Source organism: Carettochelys insculpta, chromosome 3 (genome assembly GCF_033958435.1).
Source record: "Carettochelys insculpta isolate YL-2023 chromosome 3, ASM3395843v1, whole genome shotgun sequence".
In the NCBI taxonomy this organism is placed as follows: domain Eukaryota; kingdom Metazoa; phylum Chordata; order Testudines; family Carettochelyidae; genus Carettochelys; species Carettochelys insculpta.
The window spans coordinates 161,830,677-161,852,439 of record NC_134139.1 but is presented as its reverse complement, the minus strand read 5'-3'; the positions used below and the strand labels follow the sequence as shown (position 1 = coordinate 161,852,439).

General features: G+C 42.2%; 1 protein-coding gene across 8 annotated transcripts in view; it reads right to left on the bottom strand.

The window, feature by feature from the left end:
* Positions 1 to 21,763, bottom strand: part of DST (dystonin) — a 483,110-nt gene that overhangs the window by 441,890 nt on the left and 19,457 nt on the right. For all 8 annotated transcript variants that reach the window (XM_074991114.1, XM_074991115.1, XM_074991118.1 and 5 more), the window contains exon 3: positions 20,541 to 20,729. In XM_074991114.1, coding sequence (XP_074847215.1) covers positions 20,541 to 20,729 — 189 coding nt within the window. The remainder of the gene's footprint in view (positions 1 to 20,540; positions 20,730 to 21,763) is intronic.

Below are 21,763 nucleotides of genomic sequence, written 5' to 3'. Positions count from 1 at the left end.
CTTTGATAGGAGTCTATACGCATACAGCTTTTCCCTTCACTGACCTCAAGCACTGTTCACCACATTCAACCCTCATTCCACTGGCCTGTTTGTTCCCACGAAGCACATTTTCCTTGACATAACAAGTCTTGAATAAGCCCTTGCAGTCATTATGAAAAAGTGATAAAACAAAAAACAGAACATTTCAGGTGTTCTTTCAGGTGTCCTGAAAGCCGTTCCTTGGAAAGCGGAATAGCATGTGAAAAAAATCAGGAATGTCCCGTTAAACCAAAAAATATATATAGTCACTTTCGTTATTATGTATCTGTAAAATTCCTTGCTCTACAAAAATGAAAAAAGTGTATTTGTAAAACACAGTGTTTGTGAAGGTAGGTGAGTGAATGAAGTACCTTAGGATTAAAATACCGATTAGTAACATCTTCCTCCCGCAACTTAGTTTTGGAGATTTAAGGAGGACCAGGGCCTGACTGTGCTTATAGTTGGAGAAGTGAGGGGGGTTACAGACCAAGATGATATAGCTTATGGCTGCTTCATTTTATGCCTCTGATTTGAATTCATAGCTCTCACTAGCTATCTAACACCTTATACATCCAATTCTGTAATCCATCCACAGGCACATCTAATGGAAGTTTTGCCTGTGCATGGTTCATCTCAATTGCCCTTATATATTCACTACGATACTACACAAACTGCGCATGTGAACGTCAGGCTGCTGCTTCTCATGGGGGATTGTCCCAGAGCTAGTAAGCATTTACAGTTTCAGTTCTCCGCTCTGACCAATGCCTGAGTTTTTTTCTAAAACCCCATGACTACAGGAAACAGCCTGAGAACCAGGCGTACTGAGACATAGCAGAGGAAGCCTGTTTTCAGTAAGGGAGAAGGCTGCAAGGAGTTTTCCCGTAACCTTGTGGAAAGGTTCCCTGTTGGGAAGAAGAAGTAAAAAGAGCATGGGCAATGCCTTGCAGAGAACTGTTTAGCAAAGGTCAGACAAAAGGCCTAACGAGAGAGGTACTGTTGAAAGTGGCTCTAGAAAATAACAGAGCAAGTTAATCTTGGACTTAGGGCAGACCCCATGATTTAGGATCCAGGGCTGGACCTTGTAGATTGAATATCTCATGTGGCCAATTGGAAGGTCGTCCAGATAGTTCTGTCCAGAGGGCCCAAAAACTATTTGCTAAGGGAGGACAAGCCAACTGACCTTCCCTGAAGGCAGAATAACTTCTTTCATTTGTTTGCCTTCTTTTGGAACCTGTTTTTCTTCTTGAAGGAAGGACCAAGGCACCAAAATCACAAAAACCCATCTGGTCAGCCACAGAGAAACTGAGGCATGCCAGCACCAGATGTCAGAGTTATAAACTGCACCTTTACAATGATTAGTAGCAGTAGTAGTAGTCATCCTTCGATCCCAAGGGATCATGGGTTTGCGCCCCAGTTGGACTGATTCGAGCAGCGTCTGTTGTGGCTGTGCAATCCAATCCGGGAGTGGCAGTCCTTTCCCCATTGTGGGCAGCAGTAGGCAGATGTCGCTCTGGTATCACGGGCACGGATCGTCCTGAGGGCTCTCCTGTCTTCCGCTTCCTTCACCAAGGGAGTTTCATACATATTAAGAGCTTCCTTCACTCCCTGTTTCCAGGCATGCCTGTCTGAGGTGAGTGAATACTAGGTGTTCACACTGATAGAGAGAGTGCTGAGGTCACGCTTGCACATGTCCTTGCAGCGCAATTTAGATTGCCCTTTTAGCCTCTTTCCAGATGCCAGTTCACCAAAGAGGAGGTCCTTCGGTATTCAGCCATCCATCATGCATGAGACATGGCCCATCCAGCACATACGTCTCTGTTTGAGAAGGGTGAACATGGAGGCGGTGCCTGCCCTCTCAAGCACTGCGCTATTGGGGACCTTGTCCTGCCATGAGATACCGAGTATGCGCCTAAGGCAGCGCATGTGGAATGTGTTGAGCCGCTGTTCTTGTTTTGAGCGCAAAGTCCATGTTTCACTGGCGTACAGCAGTGTGCTCAAAACACAGGCTGTGTAGACCTGCACCTTGGTGTGTACAGGGAGCTTATTTTTAGCCCATACTCTCTTCGTCAGCCTGGAGAACGTTGTGGCAGCTTTTCCAATGCGCTTGTTGATCTCGCTATCAAGTGACAAGTTGTCCAAGATCGTCGAGCCTAGGTACACAAACTCATGGACGACTTCCAGTTCGTAGTCTAGCATGCTGATAGATGGCTCATTACCCATGTTTTGGCCCATCACCTGGTTCTTCTTTAAGCTGATTGTGAGGCCAAATTCCATGCACGCATCCGCAAAGCAAGTTATGAGTGACTGCAGTTCCTGCTGAGTGTGAGCAGCAATAGCTGCATCGTCAGCAAAAAGGAACTCCCTTAGATGCTTCGTATGCACCCTGGTCTTCGCTCTAAGCCTCGAGAGTTTGAAGAGGTTGCCGTCCATTCTCGTGCGGAGAGAGATGCCCTCTGTAGCAGTTCCGAAGGCATATTTAAGCAAAACTGCAAAGAAGATGCCGAACAGCGTTGGAGCCAGTACACACCCCTGCTTCACTCCACTGAGAATCTCAAAGGGTTCGGATGTGGATCCGTCGTATATGACGGTCCCCTTCATGCCTTCATGGAAGGCCCTAATAATGCTGAGCAGAGTTGGGGGACAGCCGATCTTAGCCAGAACCGCGAACAGACCTTTTCTGCTGACAAGGTCAAATGCCTTGGTCAGGTCAATGAAGGCAATGTACAGAGGTTTGTTCCGCTCCCTGCACTTTTCTTGTAGTTGCCTAACAGAGAAAACCATGTCTATGATGGACCATTCAGCTCTGAACCCACACTGAGACTCAGGGTAGATTCTCTCCACAAGAACATTGAGCCTCTTCAGAACCACACATGCAAATAGCTTCCCCAAAGTACTGAGAAGGGAGATGCCGCGATAGTTGTTACAATCGCTTTTGTCACCCTTGTTCTTGCAGACAGTAACGATGTTAGCATCCCTCATATCTTGCGGTACGCTGCCTTCTCTCCAGCATTGGCAAAGTATTCCATGAAGCTCTGAAACTAGGGTACCGTTGGCACATTTGAGGATTTCTGAGGGAATACCGTCTTTCCCTGGGGCTTTTCCAGAAAAGAGTGCTTTTAGCATGTTGCTGAGTTCCTCCAAGGTGGGCTCAGCATCGAGTTCAGTCATGATGGGCAGAGGCTCGATGGCATGCAGGGCTCTCTCTGTAACTACGGTCTCTCTGGCGTACAACTGTGAGTAGTGTTCCACCTAGCGTTCCATCTGCTTGATTCTGTCCTTCAAGACCTTGCCTGTGGCCAACTTAAGTGGGGCAGTCTTTCTTTGTGATGTACCGATGGCCTGCTTGATCCCATCGTACATTCCTCGCATGTTACCAGTGTCTGCAGCCTGCTGAATCTTGGAGCAGAGTTGGAGCCAGTAATTGTTGGCACACCGCCGAGCAACCTGCTGCACTTGACTCCAAGCAGACCGGAGTGCCTGCATGTTCACCTCACTGGGAGAGGACCTGTATGCAGCCAGTGCCTGTCTCTTCTTCTCAATCAGGGGCGTCAGCACTTCAGTGTGGGCTTCAAACCAATCAGCAGACTTGACTGTCTTCTTCCCAAAGGTAGATATCGCAGTAGTATAGATAGCGTCCTGTAGTTGTTCCCATCTCTTGCTGATATCAGTGTCATCTGGGAGGGGCAAGGCCTCTTCAAATGCTTGGAAAAACTCACATACTTTTGAAGGGTCACGAGTCTTGCCAGCATCAATGCGCGGCCTCCCTTCCTTTTTGGAGTGAAAGAATCTTCGCAGCTGGATGTGCATCTTACTACACACGAGCAAGTGTTCAGTGTCACAGTCTGCGCTGTGGTAGCTACGTGTCACCCTGACATTACCTAAACGGCTGCATTTGGTGAGGACGAGGTCAAGCTGGTGCCAATGTTTCGATCTTGGGTGTCGCCATGAAATTTTGTGCTGGGGTTTGACGTTGAAGAAGGTATTGGTTATGCAGAGGTCATGTTGGGAGCAGAGTTCAAGGAGGCGCTGTCCGTTTTCATTCATCTTCCCTGTTCCAAACTGTCCCAGACAGGATGGCCAGCTGTGGTGGTTGCTGCCAACTCTGGCGTTGAAGTCTCCAAGGATGAATAGCGGCTCATGGGAAGGTACCTGACGGGTGGCAATGCTAAGTTCATCATAGAACTTGTCCTTAACTTCCTGGGCAGAAGTTAAAGTGGGCACATAGACGCTGAAGATGTTGACCATGCCCACTGGTGTTTGAAGCTGGATTTTCAGCATTCTCTCAGTTCCCGCATTTGGTGGTATGACTGAGCCAACTAGGCTGTTTCTGATTGCGAAGCCAACACCGTGTTCTCTGGTCTCTTCTGGAGGCTTCCTGTTCCAGAAAAAGGAAAAGTCCTCCTCCCTGAGACATCCAGAGGACGATAGCCTTGTTTCCTGGAGGGCCACGATGTCCATCCGCAGTCTTCTCAGCTCGTTGTTAATGATTGCTGTCTTCTGGGGGTTACTAATGCTCTGTAGGTCTTCTGTAAGGCCCGGAGTCATGGTCCTTACATTCCATGTGCCCAGCCTGAAGGCTGGATTATTTTGTTGCTTGTTTGTTTTGCCTGGTGTAAGGTTAACGATCCACCTGTTGGTGATTCCCTAAGCCCCACACACCCAGTGGAGCAAGTGGACCGTGGCGAGGCAGCACCTACTTGAGATCCAAACACCACTCCCACCATCGGAAGCAACCCCTGGCGCCTCACTCTACGCCAGTCGAGTGCAGTGGCTTAATACCAGTAACTGCTGCTTCCCATGTTGTGTCACCATTCAGAAAGCAATGCCAGAGTGTCCTCTCCAGGGCGCAGTCCTGGGCAAGTAAGTTTGAAGAACCAGCTGATGCCCAGCAGCAGGTTCCCCCTCTCCGCGCACACTGATGTAATCCAAAGGGAAAGGCAAAAGCCAGTACAGCTGGACACCAATGTTGTCGCAGGAGCTGCCAGAGTGAGATTGAGCACAACCTCAAACTGCCTTAGGGGCTCCACCTCTGGATTTTTCCTCAGGGTTTACTCCCGAAGCCTTTCCCATGACTAGGTATCGCCGCAAGGCAGCGGAGGTTTTAAATCAGAGTTTCCTTCTCCTAGGTGGGTGGCCTTCCCAGGCTGACGAGCCCCATCTGCCCGAAGCAGCTGGTTTGAAGGCACCAGTCACCCGCCTTCGCCCTTTCTCCTGTCAGTGCAAACAGTTTCGCTGGGCTTAGAAACTAAGCCACACGTGAAGGCCAGGAGCTGGACTTCGGTTGTCAGAGGCTATTGGAGGCACACGCATGGGAGCATTTTATAGATAGTGGGAGCTTATCCCCGCTACCACCCCCAGCTATGACAACCTTTGAAACTTTACAATGATTATCCCCCCAGAAAGCAGGGAGGCTTGTACTGCTGTTCCACTGGGGATTCTGCTATGGGAGAGCAGCTTTAAATTCTGGCAGAGTCATGATGACTGAAGCTATTCAGAAACCATACTGAATCAATGCGCCTATCAAGCATGCCATCCTTTGAAAACGTCACCTGCTCCTGAGGTTGTGCTGGTTAACTAATGGATCATTGTGGAGCAAGTTCTGTGTGCTCCTGCATTTTCACAGCCTCCCTCTGAACAGACTTTCCATCTTTGCTTGACCCCTCATACAGGGTTAGGCTCTTAGTTATCAGCTGAAAGCACAGGTATACACTTCCCCTCCATCCCAGCTGTGGCTAAAACAAGGGGTCAGCAGCCTTTCTTAGGCGGAGTGATGGAATCTGACTTTTTGGCCTCTATGTACAGTCTGCGTGCCAGTGATACTTTTTAAATTCACTAATAGTCCTACTTACTACATCTTCATTAATACGTAGGTTAAAGATGCAGAACTTTACCACTTAGGCCATGGTGGGTAGCATTAGCTGGTCTTTTGTTAATTCACAGGAGACATGGCTTTGATCAAGCTCCTGGCTTCATGGGGGAGGAGACACAGGACTGAGCTCCCACCTCATGTGTGATGAAAATCGGCTGGCTTGCCACTCTTGGCACATGTGCCGGGGGTTGCTGACCCCAGGCTAAAACTTTAATTTAGTCCTGTATTATTTATATTGTAGTAATATTTAACTCACTGGGAATCATTATCACATATTTTCTTTTCTTTTGCCTTTACTTTATCAAGTTCCTCAAGGGCAAAAGATAAATATGAACAGAAATAAAGGAATACAACAGAAACAGGTAAAAGGAATTGTGAAAGATATGAAATAAAATTTAATATTTGGATAATAGTTTTAGGAAGTTAGTATGTCTTCATAAGACTCCTTCTGTTTGGAGAATAGTGAGTCTGTTAGCATTAGATACACTTTTGTGCATTTTATTTTAATTGAGCTCTCAAACTGAGAAATATTGAAGTAGAATGTCTGCTAAAGTAGCTTAATAAATATAAGATGAGATCAGAAAGGTCTGATTGTTCCTGGTATTAAATATTTACCACATAAATCTTAGTTCTGATATGGGGTGCAAAGCACAAAACAGCAAATGTGTATAATCAGATCTTGTGGACCACATGGCAGTACATGGTGTCCAGAAAAACTGAATGAAAAAAACTAGCCAGCAAACAAGGACTACAAACAGGGGAAATGTAAAACCAATGGTCTTATTTGTATTAAAAATAAAAAACAAAAAAAACACCATAGTAAAAACACTTACAATTTGAGCCTCTTCAGTCCAGCATCCTCAGGACCTAACCAGTGACGAACAAAAGAGTTTGCCAGACCACGGGAGGTCACTGTTGTCTAGCACATTACCAGCATTTCCACTGCTTATTGGACTTTTATAAGACATTTAGGGGTAAACTAGAGGTAAATAACAGCACAGAACACTAATTCAGGATTGGTGGCTGTAAACAAACTTTATGGGACCACAGGAAATTTGGCCACACCCACAATAAGTGGACATCCAGCTAACTAAAATAATGCTGGACTATGGATGTTGCCGGACAAGAGAATGCCAGATTAGACAGTTTCAATCTGTAGTCACAAAACTTCACATACTGGAAACACAATCAAGTTAGATAAATATCCACCTATTTTTTTTTCCTGTATGTATGTCCTTTTCATTGTTAAGGAACAGACTGGATATAGGATCAGGCCATATGGCTCTGTCTCCAGATTTTTCCATTTTATTCAGTAATGCAACAGGCAGAAAGATGGAAGGAAAGTATGCTAAAATTAAAATTGAAAAAACCATCAAGGACCTAATTCAGCATTAATTTACATTTATGTTCACTTAGCCTCACCAACCATATGGGCAAATTACTATTCATTAGAGGCAATGCAATGTCTCCTTTTCTAATGGCAACAGAGGACAACACTAGACATCCCACATCCCTTATTCCACTACAACAAAATGGAGTTTGAGTCCATAATTGTTGTCATAAAGACATCACTAAGGAAACTCAAGGAGTTCCGCAGATCTCTTAACGAACAAACCAGATCTTTACTAGACAAAATCAGGTCAGTCACCCAGAAAATGGTCTTAACGAGGCCACTATTCAAAAGAGTAAAATGGCACTTGAGGACATGAAGACTACAATAAACAGTTATTGGATGTGGGTGGTAGAAACAGAAAATAGGTCTGGGCAGGGGTGAGTGGTGGGGATTGTTAGGGATTTGCAGATCCTCACCCATCTATTATCCATACAGATGCTGGCTGAACCCTACCCTCCCTCATTTAGTCAGGCACATATCTCACAGCCCTGCACCATCACCCAGCCACCGCTCCTCCCTTTATCTCCATGTGACTGCACCCTCATTCAGCCCCCTCTTACTGTCTCCAACCCCATGTAACTCTGCACCCCACTCTCATTCAACCTTTGCCCTCATCAGTAGTCCTGCTAGCCCTTCTGAACCCCAACCTGTGACTTCCCAGAAGATCTCTTTCAAAAGTAACTTCTGCCAACAGATTGCTGTAGTGTAGACATAGCCCAAATGTAATTATTGAAAGAAGGAAGGAAGGAATGTTTTAATGAACTTTTCAATAAGCAGATTAATAAAGGTGAACAACAAACTGGGAGACAGGTGAGACCTTTGTGAAAGAACCCAGCTTTGAAGAGATTCCAGGGGGCATTCACAACTCCCAAGTTTAACAAAGCATCGAATTTTGACAGTGTTCCCACCAATACTATTAAAAGAGAAAAGTATAGGTCATGTCAGAGACAAAATAATTTTGCTTGTTTGGAGGTATGAAAAAACTCAAAAGGAGTGGAAGAAGGTGGTCAGATAGCCAGGTTTAAATAAAGGGTGACACACTATCATGGTATCACTCATCTCATTACAGGTTATAATGTAATTTTGTTAATTCTTACACAGAAGGGATAATGTCTACTATCAGTGTGAATGGGACCACTGAGGATCAAATATTTTCAGTGCATCAGTTCTTCATGAAAAGAAGAGACTATGATCAGAATACATTACTAATAACAACTGGGTGAAGGAAGAAATTAAGGTGTGGTTACAGAACAGAAATGCCTGTTACTTTCCTCTGCAGAGAATTCTCAGACCCAAACAGAAATACAGAACAGCCAAGCTTCAGAGACACAAGACCATTACAAGGCCTGATTCTTTAAATGGATGTAAGAAGTGAGCACTTATTAAGAAGGAAGCTATTAAGTTAAATAGCCTTGAAAATAAATTGTTGAGCTGAATGTTGGGGCCAATAAGAGAGAAAAATACATGGAGAAAGAGACCTAATGGGGAGCTACAAGAAATCAAATATAGTAAATTTAGTGAAATCCCAATGACTTCAGTGGGCTGGTCAAAAATAAGAAAAATAAATTATCTTCTGCTAAAAAAAAGCATGAAAAGTAAACACTGTCCTAAGTGTGCACCAAATCTTGCACTCTGTGGTGGCAGCCATCTCCTGTCCTCCTTCTCTCTGCTTGACTGCTCCTGGCCCCTGGCCATTTCTCTGTGATGCTTGTACCTTCTTGTCACTTGTATCAAGGCCTACTGCTGCTCACAGTGTGGAAAGGACTGCCACTCCCGCATTGGATTGCACAGCCACAGAAGACGCTGCTTGAATCAGTCCAACTGGGGCGCAAACCCATGAACCCCAATTTTGAGGACTGTACTTGTTTTGGTGATTCTGTCTCATTTCTGGTTGGTTTTATGAGAGGCAATCCCATTCCAAGCACATTCCATTTTCCTGGCACAACCAAACCCTAAATTTTCTTTATGTTATGACAAGAGGAAACTGTGTATTGAATTTGGTGGTCCTAGTTCTCACTGTTTAGGAGAAATTCTTGATCAAACAAACTATCAGAAAAGTAGTAGTAGGCATCCTTAAAACAGAACAGTCACAGCTAAATCAATGCTTAAGGTTTGCAAACTAGAAGAAAATGTTATTAGAAATCAAGTTGACTATAGCCTTGTTTATTAAAATATAGCAAATTATAAGAGTTTATAGGGATGAAGAAAAATACACAGGATGGAATCGGGATCGAAGGATGTTCTGTTCTAAAATATACTATGTTGTAATAGCTTGTGTACCACTTCCCTCTACTGGTTATATTAAGCCTCATATAGCTATCGATGTGCAGTGACACAATCCTCTAGTGGCTTGAAAGCTAAACAGAAAAACAGGAGGTATAAAGCAAGGACAAACAGGCTTTCCACTTCACGTAGCTGAAATTGTACTGAATTGTGTTTAAAGAGCAAAAGAGTGAGAAATCTTATTCCTCATCACAGTAGGGTAACTGCCCCACTGCATTATGGGAAGTGTTACAGCTAGGCTGGAAGAGCCTGCACAGGCCACTTACATCAAAGAGTTGCTTACAGGGATCCAACAAGGGCCACTTCCTAGGGAGCCCTGATATAAGGAGCTGCTCTGCAGAGCAGAGGGCAGTTGGAGCTCAGCCAGCGAGGGTGCAGGACTGGCTCCCAGCAGGCAGCACCCTGGCCAGAGCAGTGTTGAGCAGGCTCAGGGGAGCCAGAAAGCAGCTCCCACCAGATATATGCCAGGCTGTAGGCTATGATACAAGTGACAAGAAGGTACAAGCATCACAGAGAAATGGCCCAGGGGCCAGGAGCAGTCAAGCAGAGAGAAGGAGGACAGGAGATGGCTGCCGCCACAGAGTGCAAGATTTGGTGCACGCTTAGGACAGTGTTTACTCTTCATGCTTTTTTTTAGCAGAAGAAAATTTATTTTTCTTGTTTTTTAAAAAATCTATGTCCTCTTCAAATGAAAGCTTTCTGTTGGCTTTGTATGAAGTTTCAAAACTAATGGCCGAGACAGGTTATCCACATACCGTTGGAGAAAAGTTAACACTTCCTGCATTGCATATTATTACAACCTGTATTTTTAGAGGAGACAAGGAAATCTGTTGGGTTTGCTGTCTTTATCCAACAATACAGGGAAAGGTAAAATTGAAGATATGGCGAAAAATATATGTTGAATACAGAATAGCCAGTTTTTTGCATTACAAGTGGATGAAATTTTATAAGATTTATATTATGTACTATTATTATTGTGAATAAATAATAAACAGTGAAAATGTATTCATTTTTCATTAATTTTTATATTCATTTCTTTTTTGGGGCCACAAAAAAAGGGTACTGAAAAAAACCTGGTTCCAGCTATATAAAGTTTGGGAAACCCTGGTCTAACCTATTAAGATGACCTGCACCTCTGTTTAACTACATGCTTAATCTACTAGCCCCAGTATCGCCTTCCATTGAACCCTTATTGGGACTACCAACTTATGGGAATCCTCCCTGGGGCCCTCTCTTCTGCCATACAAGGCTGTGCATATATGCACATCAATGTGCACTCTTTCCTCATATGCCCCTGTTGCTCACAGAAGTAGCAGATTACGGAGCTCATCCCCACAACTCTTTCCTGGTGGGAATGGGTTTAAATTATGAGTGGGACTTGTGTCAAGGGCTCCAGCCCTGTTTTATGTGTTACTAAGGAGATATCCATGAGATGCCTCTTCTGAGCTCAGCCCTGTGCCTTGCCATGGTCTTGCTCTTTCCCTGGAGATTCTAAGCTGTGTAACTCAGCTGAAACACTACTTTACAATTTTTAGAAATATAATTGGGGTCAAAATGTAACTGGTTCTTTTTTGAAGACTGAAATACCTATGGCAGAACAAATTAACAATGGAAAGGCAAGGTCATGCCCTGCAGAACACACTGAAACTTTAATCCCATAATTATTATTTGCTTCAAGGTAATGAAATCTTGGGCCAGACAGCCTGTACCTATTTCAGCATCTTAGGTTGCAAACAGTTAATTCTGGTTGAAAATTTCATCACATTTTCAGGAAATGCATGATTGTAATAAAAAGGAAAACAAATAAAGACATGGAGCAACTTTAATTCCTGAGGACAAAACATATTCCTTTTTACTTCCTCTCTATTATTCACAGGTGTGGGACTAACTAAGGCTATTATGCATGAAAAACAATATGGCTTGGATTCTGATTTCCGTTCTACCACTGTAAAGTGGAATAAGTCCACTGATGTCTCATTGTTCCACCACAAGATAAAGATAACTCCAGTGATCTCAAAAGGAGTTACTAAAATCTGCATTAGTAAAGCAGGGCCAAGAGATAAGGAGTTCATAGTTACTCCAAGTGTATTACTCATGGAACTGTGATCAGAAATCAACCCCTTAACTATATAACATATTATTATTATTTTATTACATTTTGTAGTTTTGATATCCCATCCATGGAATGCATTTACAGGATGTGGCCATAAATGATTGTTTTAAATCAAAATATAACTATATATATAGACAAGTGTCAGAGAAGTAGCCGTGTTAGTCTGTATCTTCGAGAACAACAAGAAGTCCTGTGGCACCTTATAGACTCACATGTATTTTGGAGCATAAGCTTTCGTGGGCAAAGACCCGCTTCATCCGATGCTGCAAAATACCTGTTAGTCTATAAGGTGCCACAGGACTTCTATATATATATATAAAAACTACCACAGTCCTGGACTATAAAGTCCACAGTCATGTGCACCTAAAACAAAAGGTCACTTCAAAAAATTAAACTGCCTATCAGTAAGATATGAGATAAAATGGGACAATGTATAAAGCCGAGGGAATGGCAGAGAAATAGTTACAGTAGAAATAAGTGAACTCTAGGATGGAGGGGAAAGAGCAGCTGGAGAAGAAATAAGGGACAAGCTACAAGGAAAGAGGTTACCAGCTTTGGTAGAGCAGCAGGAAAATAAAAGTCTTGGGACAACAGAGTGTCAGATTTTCTTTCTCAAATTCTCCTTTCCTAACAAAACTGACAATACCAATCGCTCAGTAAATGCACAGGGGTCTTAGTGACTGATCCAGTGCCCACTGAAGTTGGGGGGAATACTTGGATGAAGCACACGAGGCCACATTTTCAAAATTCAGATAGGTGTCAACTTTTACTACAACTTAATAAGATTGTAGTATGTGACTAAACTAAATAAAAGTCAGTTGTATACTAGCACACTGAACTCTTCCATACATTTCTTGACATCAAACAACATGATTAAAGTCCACACTTTTTTTGTCCTTGTGTAATTTCTAAAAATGCTTTTGAATTTACAATAAAAATGCAAGAATAGGACAACTGCATAGACTTGCATGCACAGTTCATGATTCTACAGGCCCCATAACCACGTGAGATTAATTATCAATATCCCTGACATATCATTAGCATTTTCTGGGTGTGAGCTTTGCTTTAGTCTCTGATCATTGAAACTCAGCTGTTCTGAGTAGTCCCAATGGTGTCCAACAGAGCTCTTCACAAATGTAAATTTCTGCACTTGCCTAAGGAGTTTGGATGATCACTGTCTGCACTGTTGTTTGGTCTCAGAGAAGTTGTCATGTTAATCTGTAGCTTCCCAAATAACAAGCAGTCCTGTAGCACCTTAAAGACTAACAAAGAAAATTCTTTAAGGTGCTACAGGACTGCTTGTTATTTGTAATGTAATTTGTGTGGCATCCTCAGTATAGTATTTGGTTTTGTAATTATCCTCTATGATAAATATAAAAATGCATTTTTAATTATGTTTCAAAGCTTTTAGATTTTAAATGAGCCTGGTTTCTGCTTGATTATGTTTACATGAGTCAGCCATCTTGCAAGCACTACCCATTGCCTGTAGAAGACAACAGATATATCTCTGGGGAAGTGTTTGATGTAGATGAAACTGTGATTTGAGAGATTTGCACATCCAGCTTGTGCCATAATACAGTAGCCATGAAATAAGAACAAAACACAGGAATGGCCATACTTTTTTTTCTTTAATCCTTTGGTCTCCTAGTGGAGCACAGGGCCTCCACAGTCATTCTCTATCTCTTGCAATCATTAGCGATAGTCTTGATTTGATGCCATGTTAAGCCAGCTGCTTTTACTTTGTCCAGGAAACTTCATTGCCATGTTTGTGTGGAATGTCCCCTTTTCCTCTTTCCTTTTGGACTCCATTCTAACGCTTGTCTCGTGATACATTCTGCACAGTCCTTAGGCAGGATATGGCCTCTTCTTGATCTGGATCTCCATTGGCTTCTGGTTTGTTTTGGTCCACAAGGTTTTGTTTGGCATTACTGAGTCAGACCAAAGGTCCAGCTAGCCCAGTATCCTGTCCTCCAAAAAAGGTCAATGCCAGATGCCCCAGAGGGAGTGAACACATCAGGTAATAATCAAGTCATCCCTCTCCTGTCATCCATTTCCAGCCTCTGAGAAACAGAGGCTAGGAACTCACTTCATTCCTACCCATCCTGCCTAATAGCCATTGATGGACCTACCTCTATGAATTTATTTAGTTCTTTGTTGAACCCTGTTAAAGTCTCAGTCTTCACAACATCCTCTGGCAAGGAGTTCCACAGGTCTACTACATGCTGCCTGAAGAAAAGCTTCCTTTCGTTAGTTTTAAACCTTCTATCCATTAATTTAATTTGGTGACCCCTAGTTCTTATGTTATAGAAACAAATAAATAACCTTTCCTTATTCGTGTTTTCCATACCAGTCATGATTTTATAGAACTCCATCATATCCCCTCTTAGTCTCCTTTTTTCTAAGATGAAAAGTCCCGGTCTTTTTAATCTTCCTTCACATGGCAATTTTCTTTAAACCAACTCAAGGTCACTATCTTGGATCTATGCCAGCAAAAAAGCAAATCTCAACGGTCAATTTAAAGCTTTTAAAAGATGTTCGATCACAGGTTTGGGTTATACCAACATTACAAGTGTAGGTATATTCACAACACCCCTTATAATTGAAAACAAAGATATTGCAACACTAACAAAGTAGCCAGAAAAAGACCTTTGCAGGAGAAGTGAATACACAGTAGCAGCTTTTGCATCCTCTTGCATGATCTTCATCACCTAAAAAATCAGGCCACTTACGTAGCTACATTTTAAAAAACGTGTCCATCACAAGCCATATTCTCCGGAACTATAATGTATCATAATTCTTTTGACTTCCATGGAGCTAGGCCAGTTCATACTGCCTGAAAATAAGATCTCATGTCTCAAGGTTTCTACATTCTGTTCAAAACCACACTAAATGGCCTCATCACTAAAATATATGGCTCCAGTTACACTACAGCAATCTGTCTACAGAAGACACTGTTGGAAGAGATGTTCCAACAAAACTTCTGTTGATAGATCATGTCTACACATAAAAGCGGATCGATCTTTTGATCCATTCTGTAGACAAAATGGCCCCACAGAGCATTTACACAGCTTTTTGGTTGACAGTTTTTGTTGACAACATGCATCTTGTGTGCAGATGCTCCACCAGTTTTGTTGACAAAACCCCAGTTTTGTCTACAAATCTCGCTAGTTTGTCTATGTAGTCTATGTTTGTTTATGCACCAAGGTTTAAAGCCTGCTCAATATAACATACCTTTATGGAATGTCTCCACAAGGTAATAGTGCTACCATTATAGGTCACAGTGGAAAAAAAGTTATTTATTTTACATCATAAGAGAAGCATGTTACATTACAACAGTGTGTTGGAGGTTGGTTATCCGGGGCTAGATTCACATCTCAGCTCCTAGCTTTTAGGTGTCTAGAAAATCATTGAGCTTCACAAAGCCCAAATTAAGTGATCAGGCTCTACTGGGAGATGTGAAAAAGAGGGGTGTTGCTTAAACCCTGCCCCACGCAGGGAGTTCGGTGCCTATATCAGACAGGAGGGAGGTGTTTATATCTGTATGGGAGTCTTTGCAATGAACCCTCTCCTGGAACTGGGTATTTTTTACACATGACCAGGGGAAGAAGACATTCCTTCTAAATTTTAGCCCAGAGATTAGGGGTACTTACTTTCAGTTTCCCATTCTCTACTGAACAGGCATTTGAATAAGGGTCTCCCATCTTTCAGGTGAGTCCTTTAACTACTGAGTCATGGATATTCTGAAGTGTGGTTCTCTCAATCTTTCACACTGAAAGAATTTCACTTTTGATAAATAATTAGAAAATCACTGGAACTGGGGGCCTGGATCCTGGATTTCCTACATCCTGGATGACTGTGCTCAACACCCAACTTTAGTTATTCTCTCTTTCCCCTTCCTCTTCCCCTCACACCAGCTGTTTTGTGTAAAGGCAGGCATACTCTCAGCACACCTAGTGCATCTAGCTCTGTGGGTGTGTTAGCTGACTGAATGCCTCTCTTTCCCAGGGTTAGAGGGGAGATAGGAGTCAGGACACTTACAATGGGGCAGCAGTATGCATGCTCCAGTGCAGAACCATAGGCACCTAGGGAACTTTTGTTCTGAAAACATAGCTGTGAGTGAATTTAGGTGCCTACAGTGTTCAGCAGAAGCTGAGCAGGTATTCTGTAAATACCAATGTCACTAAGCACGGGAATTCCATGCCTATCTTAGCAATTAGGTACAGGTTATCCCTCCCTGGTGTGGCATCTTTGGAACCTGACCCATCCCAATGAGGAAATTTATTGAAGCAGGGAAGGTCCCCAGCTTTGCCCGCCCTCCGATCACCGTCCCTCCCCATTGCCAGCTGTGATTCCACCCTGACTGGCTCCCCCACTGCCAGTTGATCAGCCAGCCTCAGTCCTGACCCCCGCCCAGCTGCTGCCAGCTCCAACCCCAGCTCCAGTTTGGGCCTCGTGGACACTGGATGCGGCCAGGCTGGTGAACATCTGCCCCAGCTCCAGCCCCACATACCCAGCTCTGACCGTGGCCCCAGGACTCTCAGGTCCTGAACAAGAGAGTCCTGGATTTGGGAGGTGCAACATGTACCTCAGTCTATTTGTGAATCTGGTACTGCAGGCAACAGTGTTTGGTTTACATTTATCGATCTTTATTATTTAATTTGAAGAAGGAGTAAACATCATGTGCATGGTCTTTGCAGAAGCTCTAATCCTGCAAATACTTGTATGTGATTAATTTTACACATGGGACCTGTTCTACTGCCTCCAGTGGAACTTCATGCATGCACCAAAGTAAGCATATGCATAAATGCTTAGGGTCAGAGCCTAAACTGGAAGGCAATGAGATAACAAATGAAAGAGAGAAGTAATCCAAATGAACCTAAAAGATCAGATCCGGGGAGGAGATATCAAAAACAAGACTTGACTACGAAAAATGAAAGCAAATACATATCAGCAAAATAATGAACAATACTAATTTTCAACAAGAACAAGAACCCTGGAAATCAATAACAGATAGCAAAGCACTAGAGTATGTACTGAAAATATGACAGCAAAACAGGCCATTCCAATACAGTAAAATCTTTCATATCAGGCAGCCCTGGCATTTGAGGTTGCTGGATATTCAAATATTGTGAATAACAGAGACTTATACCTAGCAATGAATAACTAATGAAAAACAAGATTAGATAGTAAGAAACATACAAATGTACACAGAGTACTTTACCAAAAACAGTAGTATTGTACACTGTAAACTTACACTGTACTTGCTGTATTTATTTGTACTTACTTTCACTATACTGTTCTTCTGGAAAACAACTAAAATTACTTATAGGTAGAATGTCAGTTTTTGAGAGTTCTGGATGATAGAATGCCTGTTAAGACAGAGTTTATTGTATGTAGAACTATCAACAGGTTCTAAGGTTATTTCTTACTATAGCATCATAGTGTGACCACACTTGACATGCTGTGCACATAGCAAAGTACCTCATTGCCAGAAACATATTGAGAAATTAGAGGACACTAAGAGAAAAACAATAAAAATGATCAAAGGGCTGGAGGAAACTATTTATGAAGAAAGATTAAAACAGGAGCTGTGCAAAGGCTGTCCAAGTGATGACTAAAGAGGCAGGGATATGTCTAAAAATATTTATAGTGTGTAAATATTAAGAAGGCAGAAGGGTTAGTTATTTAAGAGTGGTACAAGTAGGTATAACAGGATAAAAAAGTACAGAAGGAAAAATGTAGGTTGAAATTAAAAAAAAATCTTCCCGACAGTATTATATTAGAATGTGAAATAGTACCCAAAGAAAAGTGGTGGAAGCATTGTTATTTGTGACATTAGAACTAGACTGAAGAAAGCATTAGATTAGACAATGTACTGTAGGAAACAATCTGGAACTGACAGGGAAATGTGTGACAGAGTGGCATAATAACTCTTTCCATCTCCATAGGTAATATTTGGAAATCTATAAAACACCACAAAGCTGCACTGTCATGGCATCAAGCTGATTCAGAATGTCACTGGGAGCTTATTAACAATCCCCTCGGTCTTTAAGATGAATAGAGCTGATTTTTTTTGGTTAAACTTTGCCTGTAGCATGCAGTTTGATAAAGGACTGACTTGTGGTTATATACTGTAATATGTTCTTACTGAAAACCTAGAACCTGAGACCATTCAAAAACACAGCACTACCTATAAGGAACAAACATTACATCAAATTAATCCTATAATCACAACAGTATCTAGAGACATGTGCTCTAAATTTGAGATTTATTAATATCACAATGGCTGGTTTTACAGGCTATTGCACAGACCCACTAATCTAAGACGGATGGCAAAGGCACATGGTAGGATTACCCTTCGTCTGGCTTTTTGCCTTGGTGTATCTCTCAGTCTCATCCTTGGGTCTCCAAGGTGTGTTGCTGGCTTTGCATGGCAAACTCTTCCTTGCAATGTGAGCTTGCTGCTCATGCAAGTTCATATTGCTAGTTCACTTTTTCAGCCTCTCTGGTACACTGCTCCCCATGCGGGCAATCAGAGGCAGTCACTCAATAGTCCCAGAAATGGAGAAGTGCTGTTTAAAATGCTCCTTCAGCATAGGTCTACCATGTGGGTTAGAAGGAGGTAAAGAGCGATGCATCAGAAAGCATAGGTGTGGGAACTGGGAGTAGGCGGGGGTGCTGCCCCTGACCTGAAGTTGTTTCCATCATATACAGGGTTTACAGTTGGTTCAATGGCTCACTCTCCCACTATAAAATCTGTTCTAGCGCCCCAGCACAAAGAGGTCTTTGGAAGTGGGAAATGCCTGGAGCAGGAGCAGATGAAATGGAGAGAGATGGAGGGAAGGGAGGAAGGGCAAGGAACAAGGGGAGACAGGACTAGAAGATCAAAGAGCAAAGAGAGAGAAGACCAGAGCTGGCAAAGGGGAACAGACTGGAAATTAAGGGAGACCAATAGACAAGGGGAGCCCAACACAGGAGAGTGAGAATAAGATGGGGTTCAGGGTAACAAGGACTAAGGTAAATAGAAGGTACGGGAGACAGAATGCTGGAGAGTGAAGAAAAGAAATACTAAAATGAAATGAAAAGAGAGAATAGTAAGGAGATCACAGGAGAAACAAATGGGGGTAAGAGAGGTGACTGGGGAAAGGTAAAAGGGTGAGGAAAGCAGGAGATATGAGATAGTCATTCGCTGATTACTGAGCTTAATAACAATTCTTGGCTCTGGGTTAAAAGGATGTAGCTTACTCTAGTGGCTCTGATTTCATAAGAGGGACAAAAACAGGGACTTTAGTAGGGCTTGTCTAAACACCAAAGTTGTACTGCTTTAACAATACTATAAGGGACCAAAGTGGAAGAATATTGTACGTGCAGATCTAGGGGTGGCTGCGGGGTCCTGTTATGATGTTGTGACCCAGGGAGAGCAGCCTACCTGCCCTATGAATGCGAACAATGCCTGATAAGTAACTTAATCAGCACATGAACAGACATGGGGACATTCAGTGTACTAATTGAATTAACAGTTATATAATCATGACTCAGCAAGTTAGGAAACCTATAAAAACCACACTGCTGAGCAGCAAATTCGACTTCTCCATAGGGCCAGGCACCAGTGGCACATGACTTCCTTGGGGCCATCTGCAGTCATTCTGGGTTCTCCAACCACTGAAGGGACATAAGATCAATGCTTCTTGCCATATAGAGTTGGAAAATTTACTTTGGGGTGCTGATTGCCTCAAATAAATGTTTTTTAACCAGCCTTGGTGTCAGGTGCTTTCTTTTCACTTGTGAACCTCGATCCTGTTTCCTGTCCTATCTTGGATGTTAGAAATACCAATATAGTTAAACCAGTACAGTCCCCCTACTATGGATACCATCATATCTATATAAAACTGCTTATACCAGTACAGATCATTCATACACAGGCAGGGAAATAAGTTCTACCTTTATAAGGCAGGGATGTGCAAAGTGGGGAGTAGGGCCCCACAGCAATGCATGAAATTTAGTAAGGGGTTGCAGCACAATCAGCTGCCGGGTCCTAGGTTCAGCCATCTCATTAAAAACGTTGAAGTATGTTACTGTTTTCATGTATGTTTATTCAGATTTATTTACTGATTAATGAAGTTTTTTACATTCTAAATAGTTATTTTCTTACACGTTCTGAAAGGTTGGGTTTTTTTTCATATGAACATAACCAAAATGTCCATTGGTATGGATAACAGTAGACAGGCTCGGGGACCTGCTAATTGCAGGGATGGAAAGTGTGGCTCAATGTAAAGTTTGCTCACCCCTTTCCACTAGTCTATCACATCCACACTAGGAGTTTTACCTGTCTAAGTATTGCAGTAGCAAATCTCCCCTAACCAAAATAGTTATACCAGTACAAACAAGTACATAGGCCAGGCCTTAGGAGTGAAGAAAGGTGGGGCTTGATCTTAATTTTGCATAACAGAAAAGTGGCTAACACAGCATGGAACTGGAAAGACCTTTACATTGTCTTTGTTCAAATGTATGTGGTTTTGAGATTAATCAAAATCTAAGCACAGTATTTAGAAGGTTTGACAAGGCCACTCCTGTGAGGAACTTAATCAGAATATGTGTCGTGTGTCAAAAAATAAAATATTAGGATGAGTTCACTTGTTAATTTTTGACTAAAAGTCAAAATTCAAAAAAAAAAAAACCTTAAAAGCTAGGTTTAGATAAATCAGTTAAGCATCAACATTAAAAATACTGCCAAATTGATATGTGCAGGGTTTTTCTGAAGTGATAAGTAGAATAAAACCCATACATATCACACAAAACAAAATTATACTCCACGCTTCATTGTCATACTGAGTATTGTTCTATTACAGTAGTAGAATACTCACAGGTTTTCGAGTTGGTGTGACTTGAACAGAATGGTAAAATTCTGGCTGAACTCTGCTGTTTTTCTTGATTTTTCTTTTCCTTACGGAAGTTTCTTGTTCACTCAAGTGATGTACTTCTGCTAGAGGCTGTGTTTCTTCAAGGCGAGGTGCTACACGTCTTCTGGCATGACGAGGACTTGGTCTAAAGCCCTATGACACAGAAAAGACAAATGCAATGTTTGTTATACAACTCTCAGAATGCAGCAACATAACAAAAGAAATATTGTAGAGGATCTTATTCATGATTAGGACTAGAGAGAAAAAAGATTCTAGGAGAAAGGTTTACAAATACTGTTAACTGTACAATTAGCATGCAGCTGTAAATTTACAATGTTAAGTAGTTAAGGCATCATATTTGGTTTTCTCTCTCTATATGTATAGATTATAAATGTTATAGACAGAGTTGGTACTCACATTTTTAATTAATGCCACTCAACATGTTTTGTTACAAGCCTATATTTTCAGTTGCTTGTATCTCTAACAAGCTCTATTCAGATTAAAATTTTCTATGCTTGCTCTCTGCCTCAGGTAGAACTGTCCAGGAGAATTCCAACAAAAGAGGTTCAGTCAACAATCAGTAGTTGCCAGTGTTAATTTTTGGCAACCATTCCTTTTAAGAGCTCGACCACATTCAGGGTTCAGAAGAGGAACTTTTGAAATTTGGCAACAGAATATTCCTCAGGCCAAGGGACAGAATATTCTTTAGGCCAAGGGACACAAATCCACCTAGATTTGGGCAAGTTATAAACCTCTGGAAGATGTTTTTTAACATGGTCAGTAAAGCTTATTAGAGGCATGCTGCTAAAATCTCTGAACTTGTTTCCAGCCCGATGAAGCTTCATTCCCTCAGGCCAACTACCAAGCTGTCAGCCCAACAGAGCTACCCACGTCTACTGCACTAAGCATGTTCCTAGTATCAAGAAACTCCTACAAGCCAATCACACTGACAACGCTCCAATCCAGCATGCACCAACTACACTAGGCATGTTCCTAGCTCTTACTGAACCCTGGAATTTAGCATCTCAATTTCTATTTTTTCCATTTACTTTTTAAAAAAATCAAGGAAATTGCATACAGAAGTATGTTAAAATGTTATTTAGATGGCAAATTCAAGCAATTAAGGTTAGCAAAGACCAGAATTACGAGTCCCTTAGCAACCTTAATTTGTTCCCTTTGTGCCTGTG